Raw genomic sequence first — 18,546 nt, 5'->3', positions numbered from 1 at the left:
CGCGGGGGCGTTAGATGTTGGGACCGTGAGTTCGAGTCCGGAGCCTTCATTTACGCACAGTGAAAGCTCGGGCTGGCTTCTGAGCCTGTTTCCTGAACTGCAAAGTGCGGTTTAAAGCCACTGCTTGACTGCTACGGCTTTGCTCATTATTCCAAGGGATGGCAGATGGGAAGAAATAGGACTGGAAAATACTAAAGGAGCGTGAAAGGCGGACTCTTTCGACTCCAGGGACACCGGAAGCGACGCGGGGACCATATTGTAGACAGACCTCCGGTGTGGCACTCAGTAGGGCGGCCGAATGGCTCGCCTGGCTTAACTTTACCTCCCTAAACTTCCGGCTTCCTCAGTTGTAAACTGGGTATAATAATAGCACCTACCTCCTAATTAAACGAAATCGAGCTGGTTACAGATTTAGCAATAGATTTAGAAAATAATGAGCCTAATAATGGTGTTAACTTTTATTAGTTTTAGGTTTTCAGTAATTGCTCATTGACTAGAATCAAGGATGTATAAGTTGTGATACTTAAAGTAAGTGATAAGTAACTGAAGGGCAAGAAGTCGGACATCCTTTGGAAGTCGCCTCGTGCAGTACCTGGGGATATCTACAAAAGTTTAAAGAAATCACAATTAACGTATGCTTACGGCCGGGATAATACATTTCCCATAAATCTCTAGGAGCCTACAACTCCCAAGCACCCCTCGGCCGCAGACGTCCTCCGGAAACGTGCACGTGCAGGCGGCCGGGATACGTCATGGCGGCCAGGCGCCTCTTAGGTGCTACGTGGAGCTCGGCCGGCTGGCGGGTTCGGGAGCTCCCAGACCCCGCCGCTTCTGTAAGACTCCATGTACGAGATTATGCAACCAAGAGACCGGGTGAGCTGGCTTAGGAGGGACCAAGATGAGAATGGTAGGGACATTGGGGAGTTGGTAGTGCGCAAGCGCTGGTTGGGGAGGCACGTCCTAGAGTCAGCGCGCAAGCGTAGAGGCTAAGCTGTTTGCGCAGGCGCAGTTTGAGGTACCTAGGGCGCGATTGGACTCAGTGCGCAGGCCCAAGTTTTTTTGTTGTTGTTTTTTTTTTTTAATGTCCGAGTGGGGGTAGGAGTAGGTCATGGACTTGAGTCCCTATGACGTTTCTGCTTCCAAATTAGTCGCCTTTGGCAGGTTATCACCAGAAATTGGGGCCCATCTAAGTATTAAAACCAAAACAACGTTATTTAAATTTTCTCTGGATACAGCCTTGCCCGATCTCCTTTGTTGAAAGGAGGGATTTGGCAGACGTGAGGTTTTAAAGACACAGAGCAGCCAGCGGAGGCTCTTTTTTCGTGAGATAAACAGAAGGAATGAAAATGGGATTGAAGAGGAATGACTTGGTTACTCTGAATATCAGTGTCATTTAATGCACTATCCGTGTCCCAGTTAAAATCATTTTGAATGCAGCAGACAGGGTCCAGCCAGGGCAGAAAGGGACGGCTGGCCTCCCGAGGGTGGAGCTGGGCTGAAATGATTCTCCCCCACCGTAGTCATTAAGGGGGGCAAAGGCGCTGTGGTCGGTGAGGCCCTGAAGGACCCAGAGGTGTGTACAGACCCCATCCGGCTCACCACGCACGCCATGGGTGTCAACATCTACAAGGAGGGCCAGGATGTGGTCCTGAAGCCGGATTCCGAGTACCCAGAGTGGTGAGTGTGCCAGGACTGGGTAAGGAGGGCCTGGCTAACCAAATCTGAGGATCTGGGAGGGCTTCCCTGGGGAGGTGGTGTGTGAGTCGACCTGAGTGGGTGGACAGAGCTTTAGAGGTGGGCAGGAACAGCCAGTGCAAAGGCTCCAGCCAGAACTGCACCTGGTTTCTTAGTGGACCCCGGGAGGCAAGATGGAGAGTAGGGGGAGACAGGGCAGGAACTTGATGGAGCCCAGCTTTCAGGGGGCTGCAGGGGGAATTTTGCTTTTGGCCCTGAGAGCAGTGGCAGGATACAGAAGCTGTTGCCACGTGCCAATCCTTCAAGCTGGGGAAGGTTTAGAAAGGTTGAGCGAGTGGGTGGGGAGGCCTTACAGGTGGGCAGGCGGCACGGACAAAGGCCAGGAGGCAGAAGGTTTGGCGTGCGCCCACCTCAGATCCCAGCACCCTTGGGATAGGGGCGCTCCCTTGTTCCACAACCTGGCACCCCCTTGTTCCATGTCCTCAGGGTGGGGAGGGACTGCCCTGAGGTCAGGGGGTCTGGGGTGGGGGAGCCGCGGGGAAGGGGGCTGCTCTGCAACCCCGACTCTGCCCACTCCCCATCAGGCTGTTCCAGATGAACGTGGGTCCCCCCAAGAATCTGGAGGATCTGGACCCTGAGACCCGGGAGTACTGGCGGCTGCTGCGGAAACACAACATCTGGCGCCACAACCGGCTGAGCAAGAATCAGAAGTTCTAGCGGGAGAGGGACCAGAGCACCCTGACCCTCCAGTGACCTGGAGGAGATGCGGTGGGTCGGTGGGGGGGTACCTCCCCCAGCCCACCCCCTGGACTTTTTATTTTCTGGAAAAACACACTTCTCCGAGAACAGAGGAGACTACCACCCTCACTGGGGTTACTGGGTGGCCCCTGCATTGAAGCTGAATCAGGGCCCTGGGGGCCAATAAAGACTTCTTGGGGCAATTGCTGGCAGGCTCCAGATGCCTCTGGGTGTTGTCGTATGTCAGGGCCAGGAGGGACTTGGGGGAGGCAGTGGGGAGGTGGGCACTTCAGACCCAGTGGTCCCATGGCCCAGCCTCCACCCTCAATGATTGCTGGGCGTCTGCAGGTCCATCATCCCCTTCCGGCCTCACTGAGCTGCTCACCCTCATTCCTGGAATTCCTAGTGTTGCCCAAGAGGCCCCAACCTCCATCCTCGAGGGGGAGGGTTTTCTAGCCAAGCCGCTCTGGGTTGCACTGGACTCTCACCTGAATCAAGTCATCCGGAGCAGAAGAGAATCTTTGTGAGCTTCAGGAACTGAAATGTCCAGGGGTACGGTCTGACTTCAGGCACGGCTGGATCCAGGTGCTTCAGTATTCAGCTATGTGGCTCTCCATCTCTGGGTCCTTTTAACTCCAGTGGGTAGTTCCCTCGGGCAGGAGTGGCTCCAGGGCTTCTAGCTGACACCCCCTATCCAGTTCAGCAAGCCCAGCCAGAAGGAAGGGACTTCTCATTCCTTTCTGCCAGGGTCACAGGGGTTATCTTCATTGGCCAGTCACTTGAGCTGAGGGACCTGGGCCTACTCATCATTCTCCTTTCCATCCACCGCCACTGGTGCCCACCAGATTGAAGGAAGCTGGAGGACACACACAGTGCCAGGACCACACTGCCTGGGGGGCTGGATCAGGGCCCTCTCGCCCTCCAGGCTCCTCCAGAGCTGGACAGGTAGGGCAGGGCAGGGTCCCCGAGGCTAATTCTGTCTGGTCCCAGGAAAATGAGGGCCCTCATCCTCTTAGGAGGACTCTGCCAGGCGGATTAGCCCACACCTGCCCTCGCTGGTGGCCTGTTCTGGGCAGGCGGATCGTCCCAACCCTCCCATGGTTCCCCATGGCTCTCGGTAAAAACAGAAGTTGTAATGGCCACGGGCCTCCTCACTGTTCATCCAACGTGCCAAGCATGGTGCTGCCCCTGGGCCCTCTGCCTGCGCCGCTCTTCCCCCAGATGTTCTCAAGGCTCCCTCTTTCACCTCCAGGCCTTTGCTCTGATGTTGCCTTCTCATTGACGCCTCTCCTGACTACCCTATTAAATTGCAACCCTGCCACACATTCCTGATCGCCCTTCCTGGTTTTATTTTTCTCCCAAGCACTTACCACCAGCAGGTGTTTCATGTTCTACTTATTTTTAAAATCATGGTTCTTGTCTCTCTCCCACTGGAGTGGCAGCTCCACTAGGGCAGAGACTTTTCTCTGCTTTATTCAGTCGGGTCCTTATCGTAAGTTGGATGGGTGGACAGATGATTGGATGGATGGTTGGCCTGGCTGCTGCAGTGTAGACAGCACACAGGCCATCGGGTTCATGTGTGAGGTGCCACCTGAGGTTGGAGGTGAGCGGGCCAGCTGAGAGCCCCAGTGGGCAGGCGATCTGGGTGTGAGGACCTAGAAGTGAAATTCCTGGAATGTCCTGGTACCTGTGGTAACTTCCTGGACAGAGCCTGGAGCGAGTGGGGTGCTGCCCCCAACCAGAACACGGCACTCTCCTGTTCTGACCCTGGCTGCCCCATCCCATAAGGAGGTGCCCTGTCATGTGGGCACTGGGCCAGCCCCAGGCAGCAGTGACATCCCATTCCTTGCCAGCTCCCCCCTTCCTCCAACCTGGAGTGCAGCTCAGCCCCGGGAAGGGTGGCCATGATGCCTTCGTGAGCAGGACCAACACCCCCCCATCCGAGCAGGCGGGGCCCCAGGACGGTCCTTGGAGGCTCCCAGGGGGCGGTGTTTTCCACCAAGGCAGGCCTCAGCTGTGGCGCATCTCAGGTGGGGTCGGCAGGGACGTGGTCAAGGACACACTCTGGGCTGCAGGTGACAAATGTCTGCTCAAACTGACTTAAGCAGAAGAGGGAATCCACTGGCTCAAAGTGCAAAGTGTGGGCGGGGATGGGGTCCTGGGGAGGCCCCCCTTGTGGCTTGGGTTCCTCTGTGCTGAGCAGCCTCACTCTTCTGAGCAGATCCGTTTGCCCAGCGACTCGTACTCTCCCAGTTCCAAGTCCCGGGAGAAACAGAATTTCTTTTCCCAAACGGTTTCAACAAAAAGTCGTGGGCCTGACAGCACCCGTGTCCCCTGCAATGGCAGGCGGATTCTTAACCACTGCGCCACCAGGGAAGCCCTGTGTGGTCAGTTTTTGACAAGACTTACCTGATCTTACAGGTGTCGCCCACCCCGCCCCCGCCAAGGCTCAGAACCCGTGTTCTAGATGGTGTGGATGGAGATGTTACCTGTTGCTCTGTGCAGTCATGGCCCCCAGCCCCATGTGGCCAGGACAGCTGAGGAGCGCAACATGTAACTTGTTGTCACCAGTTTGAACTTCCCAGCCACATGTGGCTGGTGGGGGGTCCTAGTGGACTGTTCCAGAAATCCGAGCTGGCACCTCTGCTCCAGCCGGTCTCGCTGCCTCTTCTCTGACCGGGAAACTCCCAACTTGTCACCAGACATCGTTGCCTCCGGTCACCTCTAGCTCCCTTGCTCTGCAAACCCGATGCATGCTGAGCTTGGCCAGCTCTAGGGCTTCTGTAGCAACTGTTCATTCCCCTTGAGGGGACAGTGGGGACAAAGCCCAAGCGGCTGGAATGAGCTGGGGATGAAAGAAGAGATGGTGGAAGCTGAGGCCATGTGGCCAGGGGCGGCCTCGACAAGACAGGAAAACTTGTCTTCAGGCTAATGTACCCCAAAGTCACCCTGGGACCTGTGGACATGTCACCTCACGGGGCAGAGGAGACTTTGCAGGTGGGGTTAAGTCGAGGCCCCTGAGACAGGGATGACCCTGGATTCCCCGAGGGGCCCACTGTCATCCCAGGGTCCCTATAAGAGGGAGGCGGGAGGGTCAGAGGCAGAGAGAGACGGGAGATGCTGCGCTGCTGGCTGTGAGGATGCAGGAGGGGCCGAGAGCCAGGGAGGCGGCGCCTCTAGAAGCTGGAAAAGGCGGGAACCGATGCTCCCCTGGAGGCTCCGGAAGGACCCGCCCTGCCCACACCTGTGAGACCCACACAGTAGGGGTGAGGAGGGGGTCCAGGCAGCTGGGGAGGGACCCTGCTCCCCCTGGGCAAGGCAGACCCTCTGCTGCCTGCAAAAAAGTCTGGGGTGCCTGGGCAGGTGAGGGGCGAGGGTTCTCCCAGCTCCCGTGCCCTGGCTTTGGGTCGGAAGAAAAGCCAGCAATGACCACCCGACCAGGGGTGGCGGGGCAGCTGAAAAGGGGACCGGTGTGGCCGATGTCCTAGCACCGCCCTCCCCAGCCACCTGTCAGCACTGGCCCGGGCCTACAGGGTCAGCTCAGCCACACCCTCTCCCCTGCCCCTGCGCCAGGCCGCGAGGAGCCCCCGCTGAGCTCCCGGCGTGGACCCCACTGACAGGTCCTCATCTCTCCCAGGAAGGACGTGGGCACACCTGGCATCAGCCCCGCCCCCACCCGCAGAGTCGGCAGGGGCCTCCAAGGGAGCTGCGGGGACTGCGCTGAAGGCACCCAAGTGTGCCGGCTTTCAGAAAGCCTCCACACCCAGCTCTCACGCCAACACTGCCAGGGCCCGAGTGTCAGGAGGCCCCACTTGGGGCCATGGGAAGCCCACCCTGCCTGGGAGAGGCCAGGGGTCTGCTATCCCCTCCCATCCCCCAACCCAGGGCAGGATGATGAACTTCACGACAGGCAGGCTCCCAGCGCTGCGACACAAAACCTGGGATTCTGATAAACCAAGGCCCCAGACCACGCTGGCCCGACACGCTTTATTCAACGCCACCCACAGGAGCCTCCCTTGAGGCCGCAGCCTCTGTGGAGGGACCTTCCTGGGGCCCGTGATGGCCTGGCCCCCGGCAGTGTCACTGCGGCCTCCGCAGTGCAGCGGCCGCAGTCCTCAGGGCTTTGTGCTTTGACTGGACTAGGAAGGATGCAGTCAGCCCAACCTCCTGGGCCAGAGTCCTTGGAGGGAGTGGGCAGCGAGTCCCAGCCCCGAGGGGCTCCCACTGCCACTGTCACCCCGCCGGGCAGGCCACGGCAGCTCACGGTGTCTGGCCCGATGAGGCAGCGACCCAGGCTCCCCCGCGCCCCCCGCCCCCCGACAGTAACGGCCGCGCGTGTGGCAGGGCTGGGACAGGACTGACGGGCCCTGGGGCTGCACCGGCCCGGGGTTCGTGTCTCCAGGCGATGGAGGGGCTGGGGGCCACCCCAAGGGCATTCCTGGGGCTGAGGGAAGGGGGCTGGCCCGGGGTCCACTCAGGGTAGCAGAAGCTCCCCTGGCCAGGGGCACTTGCTGCAGGGGGGGACAGCATGACTCTGACCGCCTCCAAACCCCATGCTCCACGGAGGCCGCTGCCCAGGACCGGCCAGGAAACGCGCCTGGGATGGGGATGCAGAAGCCCCAGGTGCTGGGAGGCCCCACACCTGACAGATCAGCGCCACTGTCCCTGTTCTATGAGGTGAGACCGAGGCCTGGAGGTCAGCCGATGGCGGCGCTGGCCTGGAGCCTGGCCCGAGTCCGGCCATGAGCAGTTAGTTCTCTGTCCGCGGCGCTGACCATCAGGCTGGGCCGGGCTGCAGACAGTGAGGTCTTCAGGCGCTGAGGCCTGAGTTCCCATCCGTGTGCAACAGACAGAAGGTTAAGCAGCTACGTGGACATCGGCCTCACCTCTACCATGAGTTTTACTGAAGGAAAATGTCCGGGTTGTGCCAATTGCTCTTGGGAGCGCTGTGCCCGCCGGGTGGGCCCCGGGGAGCCATCCTGCATCCCCTTCTGGAAGGGCTGATGGGCGGTCCGGGATACCGTCCCTCATGTGTGCAGGTCGGGAGGGGAGACAGTTCCACAAATGTTTCTCCAGCCCCGCAGGGAGCCTCGCAGGCGGCCCCAGTGGCAGCTGTCCTGTGCGAGAGGTCCAGGGCAGCAGCCACGGGGACCAGGCTGGCCCGAGTTCAGTGTGGAGCCATGACCCCGAGGAGGGGCAGACATGGGGGGTCCATCAGGCGAGAGGCCGTGCTTCAGCCATGTCCCCGTGGCCCAGGGGAGGGGACACGCCTGGGCAGGGTGAGGGCCGAGTCTGCAGGTGGCCCCGTGCAGGAAGGCAGGCGGGTGGGGCCCGTGCAGGGACAGAGAGGGCGCCACCCGTGCCTGGCAGGCCGTCCTCCTTGAAGACAGGTGCTCTCGGGAGGCGCCCGGCCCAGCACTGCTGCCACTGGCACAAGGCAGGCCCCAGGGACCCGGACCACCCCTCACCCGTGGTCACTGCCCGCGCGAGCTGGAGCTGGGACCCGGCCAGTGCCTGCTCTACACGTGCTCCATCTCCTGGTCCTGGTCGGGCCCCTCCTCCTGGTCCCCGTCGTCCTCATCCCCGTCAGCGCCCGCCCTGCCCAGCGGCGCCTCGCCGTCCCGGGCCAGCTCCTCCACGTGAGCCAGCATGTCGGCCATCAGCGCCTCCTCCAGCCGCTTGCGGACCTGCTGCACCAGTTCCTCCTGCCTCCTGCGGACACAGGAAGACCTGCTGGCCAGGGCACGTCCATCTCTGGGGAGATGGGGGTGCTGCAAGCGCCCCGTCCAGACAGACGCCCCCGCCCCCGGCCCCAGCACAGCCCCCAGGCCCCCCCCAAATCAGCGCTGCTGAGAGGGCGGCTGCCGGCCCGGGCCAAGGACCCCTGTCCCCTCCCTGCCGCCTCTAAGGTGCCCCCCTCAGCACGTGGACCTGACTCTGTGCCTGTCGCTCCCCTCCACTGGCCACGAAGTCCCTCCTCCCAGCAGGACCACAGCCACTGCCACTGCTGGACCTGACGCCTACGGTTCCCACCTCACTGACTTTCTATTTCTGCAAGTTGTGCTTTAAAGATCTGCTTGGACTTTTCAGACAGTCGTGTTCTTTTCCTGCCCTTTCCCTAGGGATGAGCCTTGTGCATACACGTATGTGAACGTGCACACGTGTATGTGTACGTGTACATGCATATGTGTACGTGTTTGTGCGTACGTGCAGTGCATGCATGTGTATGTACACACGTGTGTACCTCTGTGTGTGTGTGTGTACGTGTGTACACATGTGTGTGGTCTCACCGCCGTGTCCTCGCCGTGTCCTCGCCTCTCTCGGGGCACAGGGCTGCCCTCTCGCACCCACCTGGCTTTTACCTGCAGTGCCAAGACTGCCCCCCCACAGCACTCCAGGTGCAGCTGCTCTGCCTTCCAGCCCCTCCGCCTTCTCCCAACCTCAGCTGTGCACTGATGTTTCAAAGCTGAACACCACGCATGTTCTACCCTCTAAGCACCTCTAGATGTTTCCTGCCCAGGAGCCACTTCCAACCACCTTCCAGGAGGCCCTCCCAGACAGCTCTACCCGCACCTGGACACCACCCACAGGGTCCTGGCCAAGCACAGGCCCAGCATCCAGGGCCCGGGACATGCCCTGCTTCCCCTCAGCCCACCCTGCCCGGTCCTGCGTGTGCCAGCGCCCCCTGACCCAGGGCCTCACAGCCCACGTGCAGTCCCGCTCAGGGGAGCCATCGCAGGGCCAAGAGCCCTGTCCTCTCCCGCCCCCGCAGGCTGCCCCATCCACCAGGCGCCCGCCTGTCTGAACCGAGCCCTCCCCCAGCCACTTCCACATCACACCTGGATACTGGCGGCGGGGGGGGGGGGGGGGGGCGCTACCTGATGTCCTCGTCGGTCACCATGAAGGCCTTGCAGAGCGGCTGGGCTGTGTTGAGCCACACCCCGGGGTTCTTCTCCACAGCGGCTGAGAGCTGCCCGGTGATGGGCATGGTGCTGGTGTGCAGGGCGCTGGCAATGGCCGAGAGCAGCGTCTCATCCGTGCAGCCGGGACCCACGCCTGCCGGGCAAGGGAGGGTGGTCGCTGCGGGCACCAGCCTTGCCCCCTCAGCCCCGATTTCATCCTGAACCTCCCTTTACAGCAGGCCCTGCCCGGTCCTGCATGTGCCAGGGCCTCACAGCCCACGGGCAGTCCCACTCAGGGGAGCCGTCGCAGGGCCAGGAGCTCTGTACCCCAGGCGTCTCCCTGTCTGAATCGAGCCCTCCCTGGCCATTTCCATGTCACACCCGGACGCTGCAAGGGGGCGGTCACTCCACGACATACAGGGAGAGAACTACCCTCTCAGGGACAGCAGGGATGCTTTTATGGCGCGGCAGGGAAACCAGACCCCCGAGTGTTTTCAGGACCCCGTGACCAGACGCGGCCCCAGCGTCAGGTGCAGCCTGGCTGGCCCCAGGTTGGGGGAGCACGGGCCTCATCCCTCCTCCATCTCCCCCTTGCCCCCTGAAGGGGGTCACCTTGCAAGCCCTTGGGGAGGTCCATGGTCTTCACGAGCTCCTCCGCGATGTCAAAGGCATTCAGGCCGCTCAGCTTCTTCTCCCAGAAGAGCTGCCGCCACACAGACAGACGTCAGGCCGACGGGATGGCCAGGCCACCTGCTCCCACAGCAGGCGACCCTAGGCGGCCAGGATGGGGGTCTCAGTGTGACCTCTGACCCCCACACTTGCTCGGGCTGCTCGCGCCCCAGGGTCCTCGCAGGGCAGAGAAACCCCAAGCCCTGTTTCCAGCAGGACGAAGACCCAGGACGTCAGATGCGCCATCGGACAGTCTGTGGCTCCCCTTCACCCTGGAGTTGGGGGTTGGGAGGTCCAACCTCCACCCCGGGCCGAGCCACGGGCCCAGGGCAACAGCCCCGGCCGACCCCTGTCACAGCCCGAACAAGCACTGTCCGTGGGCACCGCCTGGTGCAGACAGGGGACCCAGGAGCCCCCGGACGGGCAACAAGCTCACACCCTCGACTGCACCTCCAGACTCTGGGGAGGGGGGCGACAGGCAGCCCCACAGGTTTCTGACCTCTTACCTAGAGGGCTCCAACCCAAATGGAACAGCACCCAGGGCGGCTGCCCATGGCGGGGCCCATGCCCTGCAGGGTCCCTGAGCGTCTCCCCCTCCGACGGCCATGGCCCCCTGCTCCGGCCTAGCACCTCCACACCCCGCTATCTACCGGGCGTTTGTAAAGATGCGTGAAAACGCAGCTAAGGCTCAGTTTTTGGAAAACAGATCACAAAACTGCATTTGTGGGATCTTTTCAATCTGTTCAAGACAGCAGCCGGCCCGAGAAGGCCCCGCATACACGTGTCGGGTGCTGATGCCCGCAGGACCGTGCCCCTGGGTGACAGCTCCTGACCGCGGCGCTGGGGCCCCGGGCCCGCGGACTCAGCTCTAAAGAGTGGACCAAGTGCTGGAGCTCACCTGCCGGGGCTGCTCCACGGCCTTCTGGGGGTCGCTCTTCACCTTGTTGCTGGGGTGGTTGGTGATCTTGGTCACTGGCTGCTTGAAGATGGACGCCGTCTGCCTGACCGGGAGGGCCGTGTTCAGGTCGGGCTTGCCCTGCAGGGTCAGGCAGGGTCCTCAGCGGGCTTTCCCCGTCAGCGAGAAAGCCGTGCCCCGCAAGGGACTTCGGGGAACAGGCCCCAGTCACCAACACACCCCGTGGCACCCACGGATCCAGATGCAACGCCAAGCCCAGGCCCAGCCGCTTCGCTGCCCTCGGTGCGGCCGCAGCGGGGGTTCCGTACACACACCTGCTCTCTCTCATCCCCCCACCCCGCCCTTCTCACCTCCCGCGCCTCGTTCTCCTCAGAGAACGGGCCTGGGGGCGCCCTGGCCACCTCTGTTCTGCAGTAGGGGCAGGGAACAAAGTCCCCCGAACATGCGTCCATCAAAGACCCGCAGACACACTGGTCACCAGGCGCCCAAGTGTGGACCAGAGTTGAGCCGCCTCCCAGGCCCCGTGCCCGAGCCTCTCCTGGGGACAGATGATGGGCGGTTTCCTGTCTTCTTTCTGCTTTTCCACAGCTGCTGAGCTCCCCCCAGTGAGTAGCTAGGCCTCTAACTCCAGGACGGTGGGTGAGCCTACCCAGCAGCGGTCGGCGTGGGCTCACCTTGACCTGGCTCGGGGAGTCATAGCGCACCCGCTGCCGGCTCTTGTTCATCTTGCCCATCAGCATCTTGCCCGTGCGGAAGTCGAAGGTGCTCAGGTCCATGGAGCCGCCCAGGTAGCGCGCCAGCTGGGGCTTGCTCCGGAACTTCTTCCCGCTCGGGCTGCAGACACAGCGCGGTCAGCGGAGGGGGGAGCCGGGAGGGGGGCGCCAGGCCAAGCCGGTCCACCCTCTCCCCAGCGCAGCAGATGCCGAGGCCGAGAGCAGGGATGGGCGCCCCGACCTTCGGAAGGATGGGACCCAGCCCTGGGAGCCTGGCTGGAGTTTCTGGAACATTCCAGAAGCAGAACCTGGCCATGTTCTCGAGAAAAGACCGAAGGATAGTAGGTCCATTACAGCATTATGGATCTGTCCTGTGGGGGTTGGGCTGTAAAACCTCAGTTTTGGGGCTCTTTGGGCACCAAAGAGCTGCCCAGGCGGGACCTGCTGGGAAAGCCTGAAACCTAGTTGTGAAGCTCTGCCATCCTGCTCACCCCACGGACCAGCGCAGGGGACTCGCCTTTCTAGGAAAAGCTAACGCCAACCTCTAGCTGCAGTGCAGACTCAGAGCTCATGCTACAGGTGACCAGAACGGGACCCAGTGAGCATTAATAATGACACGTCCCTGGGCACGGGGACTCCTGCAGCCACTTTGGGAAACAGTCTGGTAGCTCCTCTAATGGTTAAACAGCAATTCCACCCCTAAGTATCCAAGAGAAATCAAAACACATGTCGACATAATAACTTACACCTAATTACTCACAGCAGCATGACTCACTGGGCAGAGTGAAAACAGCCCAGATGTCCCTCCACACATGGGAGCATCACTCAGCCACGAAAAGGAGAGAAGCCCTGACACTCGCTACAACGTGGACAGACCTTGAGAACATGATGCTCAGTGAGAGAAGCCAGACACAGAAGGACACACAGTGTGTGATTCCACTGATGGGAAACGTCCAGAACAGGCAAATCCAGAGTCAGAGAGTGGGTTCCTGGCTGTCAGGGACTGGGGCTTCTCTTTGGGGTTATGGAATGTTCTGGAATTAGTGGTGATGGTTGCACAGCCCTGAATGTACTAGAAACCAGCAAGCGGCACACATGATCCTCCAGCAGGCCTGGCACCCAACTAGGACGTCCCTGTCACTCTCCATCTGAGGCTAACGAAGGCCTGCACTTTGCTGGTCTCCCCTGAGAGCCTCTAGGCTGAGCCTGAATTCAAGCCAGCACACGCCCACCCCCTCCAGGTGTCCCTGGGCACTGCGGACAAGTGGCAAAAGTGGGAAGAGTGGAACCCCTTCCAGCCCCACCAGGGCCTCACCTGGGTCAGGGCCAGCCCCACCACCTTGGGTTCTGAGACCCCCGTGGACTCTTCTGGAAGATCCATTTTTCCGTTATGCTCTGTGCTGGCTGACGTGAACAGGGTCCACGTGCCTGGAGCAGGGGAAAGGACCGAGTCCCGACTCTGGCTCCAACTACGGCCACAAAGAGGGCCAGTACCCTGACAAGCACTCGCCAGCACTTCTTGGCCTCCAGTCACCCCACCTGCTGCTGTTCTGCTTTAAAAAATGCATGAGGACAGGGAAACAGAAACGCAGGACTGTAGACTAGGGGCTGGGGAGCAGGGCTAAGGGCAGAGATAGTTAAAGGTCTAGGGCTCTTCTGGGGGGAGGAAAAGGCTCTAACTTTGACCGTGGTGGTGGGTGCAGCTACCTGTGAATTGTATGCTTTACACGGGTGAACAGTATGGCATGTGACTCCTACCTCAATGAAGCTGTCACAAAAGTGAACGCAAGACAGAGAGTGGATGGGGGCTACGAGGAGCTGGGGAGCTAATGGACACAGGGCTCATTTTGGGGTGATGAGAACGTTCCGGAACTAGAGAGTGGTGATGGGTGCATGAAAACTGCTGAATTGACACTTTTAAAGACTGAATCGTATGGAATGTGAACTATATCTCAATTTTAAAAACAGGTTTTGCAGATCTGTATTGGGACAGAAAAATGTCTGAGCTGTTTTATCCAATGAAAGAAAAAAACTTCTGTAGTAAAACCACAGGTGTAGAACAAAAATGAGCACTGCGGTCTTTCTAGGGAAACAGGCCTACCCGGTGGAGTAGACAGGTAGCCAGAAGCCTGGCGGCCCTCGGCTGAGTCGGTATGACCCTGAAGCATTGGGGCCGTCATGGGGATGGAGCCAGCACCAAGCGCGGAGCCCAGGGCCCGGGTCGGATGCAGGGCTGTACGAGGCGTGATGAGTGAGTGTTGACCCCAGGCCTATAAGGAGACTTGTAACCCGAGATGCCCAGTGAGGCCCAAACAGCAAGATGAAGCTGGTTCTGGCCAAGCTGAGCCCGCTGCCCAAGGAAGGGGGGTCAACCTGCCGAGTACTTCCTGCTTTCCTGAGTATTTGCACCTTTAAAATGACCTCTGGGGTCTTCCCTGGTGGCGCAGTGATTAAGAATCTGCCTGCCAATGCAGGGGACACGGGCTTGAGCCCTGGTCCGGGAAGATCCCATATGCCGCGGAGCAACTAAGCCCATGCGCCACAACTACAGAGCCTGCGCTGTAGAGCCCACGAGCCACAACTACTGGGCCCGCGTGCCACAACTACTGAAGCCCACACACCTAGAGCCCATGCTCCACAACGAGAAGCCAATGCAATGAGAAGCCCACACACAGCAACGAAGAGTAGCCCCACTCGACGCAACTAAAGAAACCCCACGTGCAGCAACGAAGACCCAATGCAGCCAAAAATAAATAAATAAAATAAATAAATTTATTTATTAAAAAAAAAAAAAAAAAGAGCTCTGGGACTTCCCTGGTGGTCCAGTGGTTTAAGCCTCCACGCTCCCAAGGTAGGAGGCGTGAGTTCTACCCCTTGTCAGAGAACTAGGATCCTGCATGCTGCAATGGTGCAGGCAAAAAAAAAAAAAAAAAGCTCTGGAAAGTCCTCTCTATACCACACACCCCAAAGAATGACGCTAACTTCCAAGTCCTCAACTTCTTGCCTGGATTGTAAATGTCAGGCAGGGAGATGATTTTTCCAAAGAAAATTCTCGGCTGTAACCAGATGCTCCACCCCCATCTCCCAGTCCTGAGGGCCAGGTCACCAGGCTGGAGGGGTGTGTGGGTGAGTCCTACAGAACGGTCTGTGAGGTCGCTCCACCTCTCCTGCAAAGAACACACTGGCTCTCTCCCACTCTCTGGACTAGCAAACCAAGGTTCCACATCCCTAGGGGCAGGGCTAAGATCCAAGGACAGGTCTGTCCGACTCAACAGCACCGGAGATCTGATTTCCCTCTGCATTAAGGAACCAGGAAGGGACTTCCCTGGTGGTCCAGCGGTTAAGACTCCGCGCTCCGGGCTTCCCTGGTGGTGCAGTGGTTGAGAGTCCGCTTGACGATGCAGCGGACGCGGGTTCGTGCCCCGGTCCGGGAAGATCCCACATGCCGCGGAGCGGCTAGCCCCGTGAGCCATGGCCGCTGAGGCTGTGAGTCCGGAGCCTGTGCTCCGCAACGGGAGAGGCCACAACAGTGAGAGGCCCGCATAGCGGGTGGGGGGGGGGTGGAAACTCCCAATGCAGGGGGTCCAAGTTCAATCCCTGCTCAGGGAACTAGATACTTATCCCTCAACTAAAAGATCCCACATGCCACAACTACAGATACCGCAAGCAGCAACGAAGATTCCACGTGCTGCAACTAAGACCTGGCGCAGCCAAATAAATAAATATTTAAAAAAAAAAAAAAAGAGAGAGAACCAGGGAAATCCATCTGTGCTCCCTGCCTAGACACCTGGCTCGGCATCCGGTGGTGAGAAGGCCAAGGGCCCACATTCCAGAAAAGATATCACATCCCCCCCAGACCTCCTACCTGCTGGGACAGGGTAGGTCATCCACACCAGAGACCTGGGAGTGGCACTGTACCCCGCACCCCGCATCCTGTCTCAGGCCCTCACCTCTCATTGGAGCCGTGGGAAAACTGAAATTCCATCTGTCCAGCCCCAGTTTGGAGCCGTTCCCTACCACCAGACCCCTATGCTCGGGGGCGGGGCCTTGGAGCGGGGTCCCACTTGATGGAAGCCCGGAGAGGTTCCCAGGCAGGTGGGGACAAGAGGTGAGGCGATGACAGGCTGCGGCCCTCTAGCCACGCTGGCCCCGGTTCAGCTCCTGAGCCTCCTCACAGGCTGCTGGCGCTGCCTGGACCCTCCTCCTGGCCCCACTGCCAGGGCTCACCTCTGTGCTGCCTCCCCAGACAAGCCCTCACCGACCCGCCCCCAGCTGGACCAGGCACTCCCATCATCTGCCTCTCACAGACCCCCACATCTCTCTGCATATGTCATCACCTGTTAACTATGAAAGCAACGGGGTGATGGCTGGGGCACCAGCTGTCACCCACGAGGGGAGGGCCCAGGTCTCACTCCCAGCTGCATGGCCAGGACACCCAGCATGTGCTGCAGAGGCATCTGTTAAATTAACAAAGGACTAGAGGAACAGATACCTGCCTCAGTCTTCAGACCTAAAAGGAAGAAGTGAGAACGCAAGTGCGCTCAGAATTAAATGAGGGGAGGTGGTGAGAGGCCTCTTCACGCACCCAGAAGGAAGCTTCTCTAAACAGCCAGCGAGGGAGTGACGTCACAGACAGCCGCAGTGAGGGGGAATACACACGTTTCCCTAAAAGATGATCGTAACCCCACTATTTCATGCTTGACATTACGAGAGGGGCAGCCAATTACAGTACACACTGGAGGGCCACCAGCACTCTTTGGACACTAGAACCTGAGCTTGTCCTGGATGAGCTGCCATCCTTACCCTGCTCACTTCCTTCACTCCTCCCAAAACGAGGACAGCAAAGGCCCAGGACCTGCTGCACACCCCCCAACACCTGGCAGGCATTCAACACGTGGCAGGTGTCCCGCCTGCTTTTCTTTTGTCAGGGTCCTAAAGCAAAGCGGAGGGAGCCATCAAGCCTGGCTCAGAAACAAAAGCATCTTCCAACAATCAGGAGGAAAAAAAAAAAAAAAAAAAAAAAAAGGAAGGAAAAGGCAAACAGCAGGTGGTTGACGGTCTGGGGCTGGGCTTCCAGCCGCCTACTGATTCTGTTTCACTAGGGGCGGGGGGGTCCCTGCCACCTCTCTCAGGCCAAGGGCAGCCCTCCCTCCAGTTTGGGTGAGGGAAGCTCACAAAGGCCGCGTTCCCGGTCTGGCGACTGGAGAGGCCACTACCCACGGTGCCCAAGGATGGGGAAGGGGCGGCTCTTAAAAAAGACACGCAGCTCCAGGACCAGGCCACCCTGTGAAGGGCCCAGAAACCTGCATCCCTAGGCAGCCCTCCCTGGTCCCCCAAAGCGAATCCTGCTCCCTGAAACCCGGGATCCCCACCCGACCCAGGCTGCGCGCGGCCCCAGGAGCGCCCCACGAGGACCAAAGGGACAGCCCAGCCCCCACCCCCGCCTCCCAGCGGCGTCTGGCCCGTGCCGGGGTGCCCCTTGCCCAGCCGGCCGCTTCGCCGCGGCCGCCGAACAAAGGCCGCCGCCAACCCGGGGCCGGTCCCAGGACCACGCGGCTGCGGGGGGGAGCGCAAGCACACTGTGCGAAGGCTTCGCCGGGCACGCACGCGCACTGGGCTCGGGCCCGCCGGGGACGCACGCGCATTGGGCCAAGCGCCCGCCGCGCGCCGGCACGCACGCACGCATGCACGCACAACGCACGCGCGGGGCCCAGGCCGCGGCCCGGGTCGGGGCGCCCAGGCCGCCGCAGAGGCCGCTGGGAGGCGCCCGTTGGGGCCCTGCCCGGCCGGCACGTTCATTCACCTATAGTAAAAGACATCCCTGTGGCCGGCCGACAGCCCCGACCTTCTGGGCACTTCTTCCCTCTCCCAGCCCTGCGGGAGCGCCGGGCACTCCCACCTCTTCCGCTCCATCGCGCCAGGCTCCTCGGCCCGCCGCCGCCGCTGCCGCCCGGACCCCCGCTCGCCGCCGCCGCCTCAGCTGCCTCCGCCGCTGCCGCCGCCACTTGCCGCGGCTGTTCCGGCCCTTGGGCCTCCGCCCTCCGCCCCAAGCCGGGCGCGCGCCGGCTTTGCCGCCCTTTCGGCCCCCTCCCCGCGCTCGCCAGCCCCCGCTCGGGGGGCCCGCTCCGCCCACCCGCCCGCGCGCGGGGGCCCCGTGCTGCGCAGGCGCCGCACAGGTCCCGCCCCGCCCGTGGCCTCCGGCCCCGCCCCTCGGCGGCGGCGCCAATCAGCGCGCGGCCTGAAGGTGGGGCCTACGGCGGCGCGCTGCTCGTCCGCTCCGCGCCTGCGCCCTGGCCCGCCCGCAAGTGGTTGGTGGCCCGTGCTTGCTGCTACGCTGTCCGCCTTCGTCTCTCCCGCGTCTCCTCCGAGGCCTGTGTCCCGGGATGCCCGTCCAGTGCCGGACCGCCATCCCGCCGCCTCCCTGGTCTCGTCATTGGCATCCGCGTTTAGGGTCATTGTCGGTGACCACCCACCTCCACACCCCAAGGCCCACCCGACGCTTTAATGACATCTCAGAATCCGGCCCCCTCTTCCTGCCTCCGTCTTAGTCCAGCCGCTTTCTGTCTCCTGGGGCTCCAGGCCCTTACTTGGGAATCTCCCGCCCCACCTTGTGTCCCCTCTCCCTCCCCCAGGCCCTCTCCTGCCTGCCCTGCTCCCCCAGGGCAGAGCCTGGCTGGCCCAGGTCAAGTACTTAAGAAAAGACTGCTGAGTGAGTGGCCTTAGCTGTGGGCAGTGCCAGGTGCGGCCTGGGCCTCCCGACGGGCCTGTCCTGACGTCGGGTCCCTGGGGGAGGGGGAGGCTGCGGGTGGGAAGGCCCTGGGCTCCCCCGAGGGCAACAGGCCTGGGCCGCGCACCTGGAGCTCCCTGCAGGTGTCTTCGCAGCCTTGGGGCCCCCCAGGTCCCTGCTCTAGTT

General features: G+C 61.0%; 2 protein-coding genes across 7 annotated transcripts; one reads left to right on the top strand and one right to left on the bottom strand.

Annotated features, from left to right (window-relative positions):
- The first annotated feature begins 722 nt into the window (after positions 1-722).
- Positions 723-3,790, top strand: MRPL54 (mitochondrial ribosomal protein L54). Of its 2 annotated transcripts, none has more exons than XM_029215718.1 (3): positions 723-873; positions 1,521-1,677; positions 2,280-3,773. In XM_029215718.1, the coding sequence occupies exons 1-3, from the start codon at positions 753-755 to the stop codon at positions 2,410-2,412; spliced, it is 411 nt and encodes a 136-aa protein (XP_029071551.1). In that variant the 5' UTR covers positions 723-752; the 3' UTR covers positions 2,413-3,773. The 2 variants fall into 2 exon arrangements, with proteins under 2 accessions (XP_029071551.1, XP_029071552.1); XM_029215719.1 differs by having other exon boundaries at positions 731-907; positions 2,280-3,790.
- A 2,616-nt stretch (positions 3,791-6,406) lies between these two features.
- MBD3 (methyl-CpG binding domain protein 3) lies at positions 6,407-17,719 on the bottom strand. 5 transcript variants are annotated; one of them, XM_029217911.1, is made up of 6 exons: positions 17,437-17,719; positions 11,595-11,754; positions 10,903-11,001; positions 9,948-10,038; positions 9,312-9,489; positions 6,407-8,145 (listed from the first exon to the last, which is right to left on the bottom strand). In XM_029217911.1, exons 1-6 carry the CDS (start codon positions 17,544-17,546, stop codon positions 7,953-7,955), a joined length of 831 nt encoding a protein of 276 aa, XP_029073744.1. In that variant the 5' UTR covers positions 17,547-17,719; the 3' UTR covers positions 6,407-7,952. The 5 variants fall into 5 exon arrangements, with proteins under 5 accessions (XP_029073744.1, XP_029073746.1, XP_029073745.1 ...); XM_029217913.1 differs by having other exon boundaries at positions 17,533-17,718; XM_029217912.1 differs by having other exon boundaries at positions 10,903-11,040; positions 17,533-17,716.
- Between the last annotated feature and the right edge of the window lie 827 nt (positions 17,720-18,546).

The sequence above is a fragment of the Monodon monoceros genome, unplaced genomic scaffold, assembly GCF_005190385.1.
Source record: "Monodon monoceros isolate NGI ecotype Baffin Bay Population unplaced genomic scaffold, NGI_Narwhal_1 Super_Scaffold_12, whole genome shotgun sequence".
Lineage (NCBI taxonomy): Eukaryota > Metazoa > Chordata > Mammalia > Artiodactyla > Monodontidae > Monodon > Monodon monoceros.
Note: the sequence above shows the minus strand (reverse complement) of the source record. Positions and strands in the feature narration are given on the sequence as shown.

Coding starts and splice junctions, on each gene's coding strand:
- MBD3 (XM_029217910.1), bottom strand. CDS start 17,546: ATGGAGCGGAAGAGGTGGGAGTGCCCGGCGCTCCCGCAGGGCTGGGAG. Junction 10,039..10,902: donor CCGTGGAGCAGCCCCGGCAG/GTGAGCTCCAGC, acceptor GTGTGGCGGCAG/CTCTTCTGGGAGAAGAAGCT. Junction 8,146..9,311: donor GTGACCGACGAGGACATCAG/GTAGCGCCCCCC, acceptor CTGTGTCCGCAG/GAGGCAGGAGGAACTGGTGC.
- MRPL54 (XM_029215718.1), top strand. CDS start 753: ATGGCGGCCAGGCGCCTCTTAGGTGCTACGTGGAGCTCGGCCGGCTGG. Junction 874..1,520: donor TTATGCAACCAAGAGACCGG/GTGAGCTGGCTT, acceptor CCCCCACCGTAG/TCATTAAGGGGGGCAAAGGC. Junction 1,678..2,279: donor GATTCCGAGTACCCAGAGTG/GTGAGTGTGCCA, acceptor ACTCCCCATCAG/GCTGTTCCAGATGAACGTGG.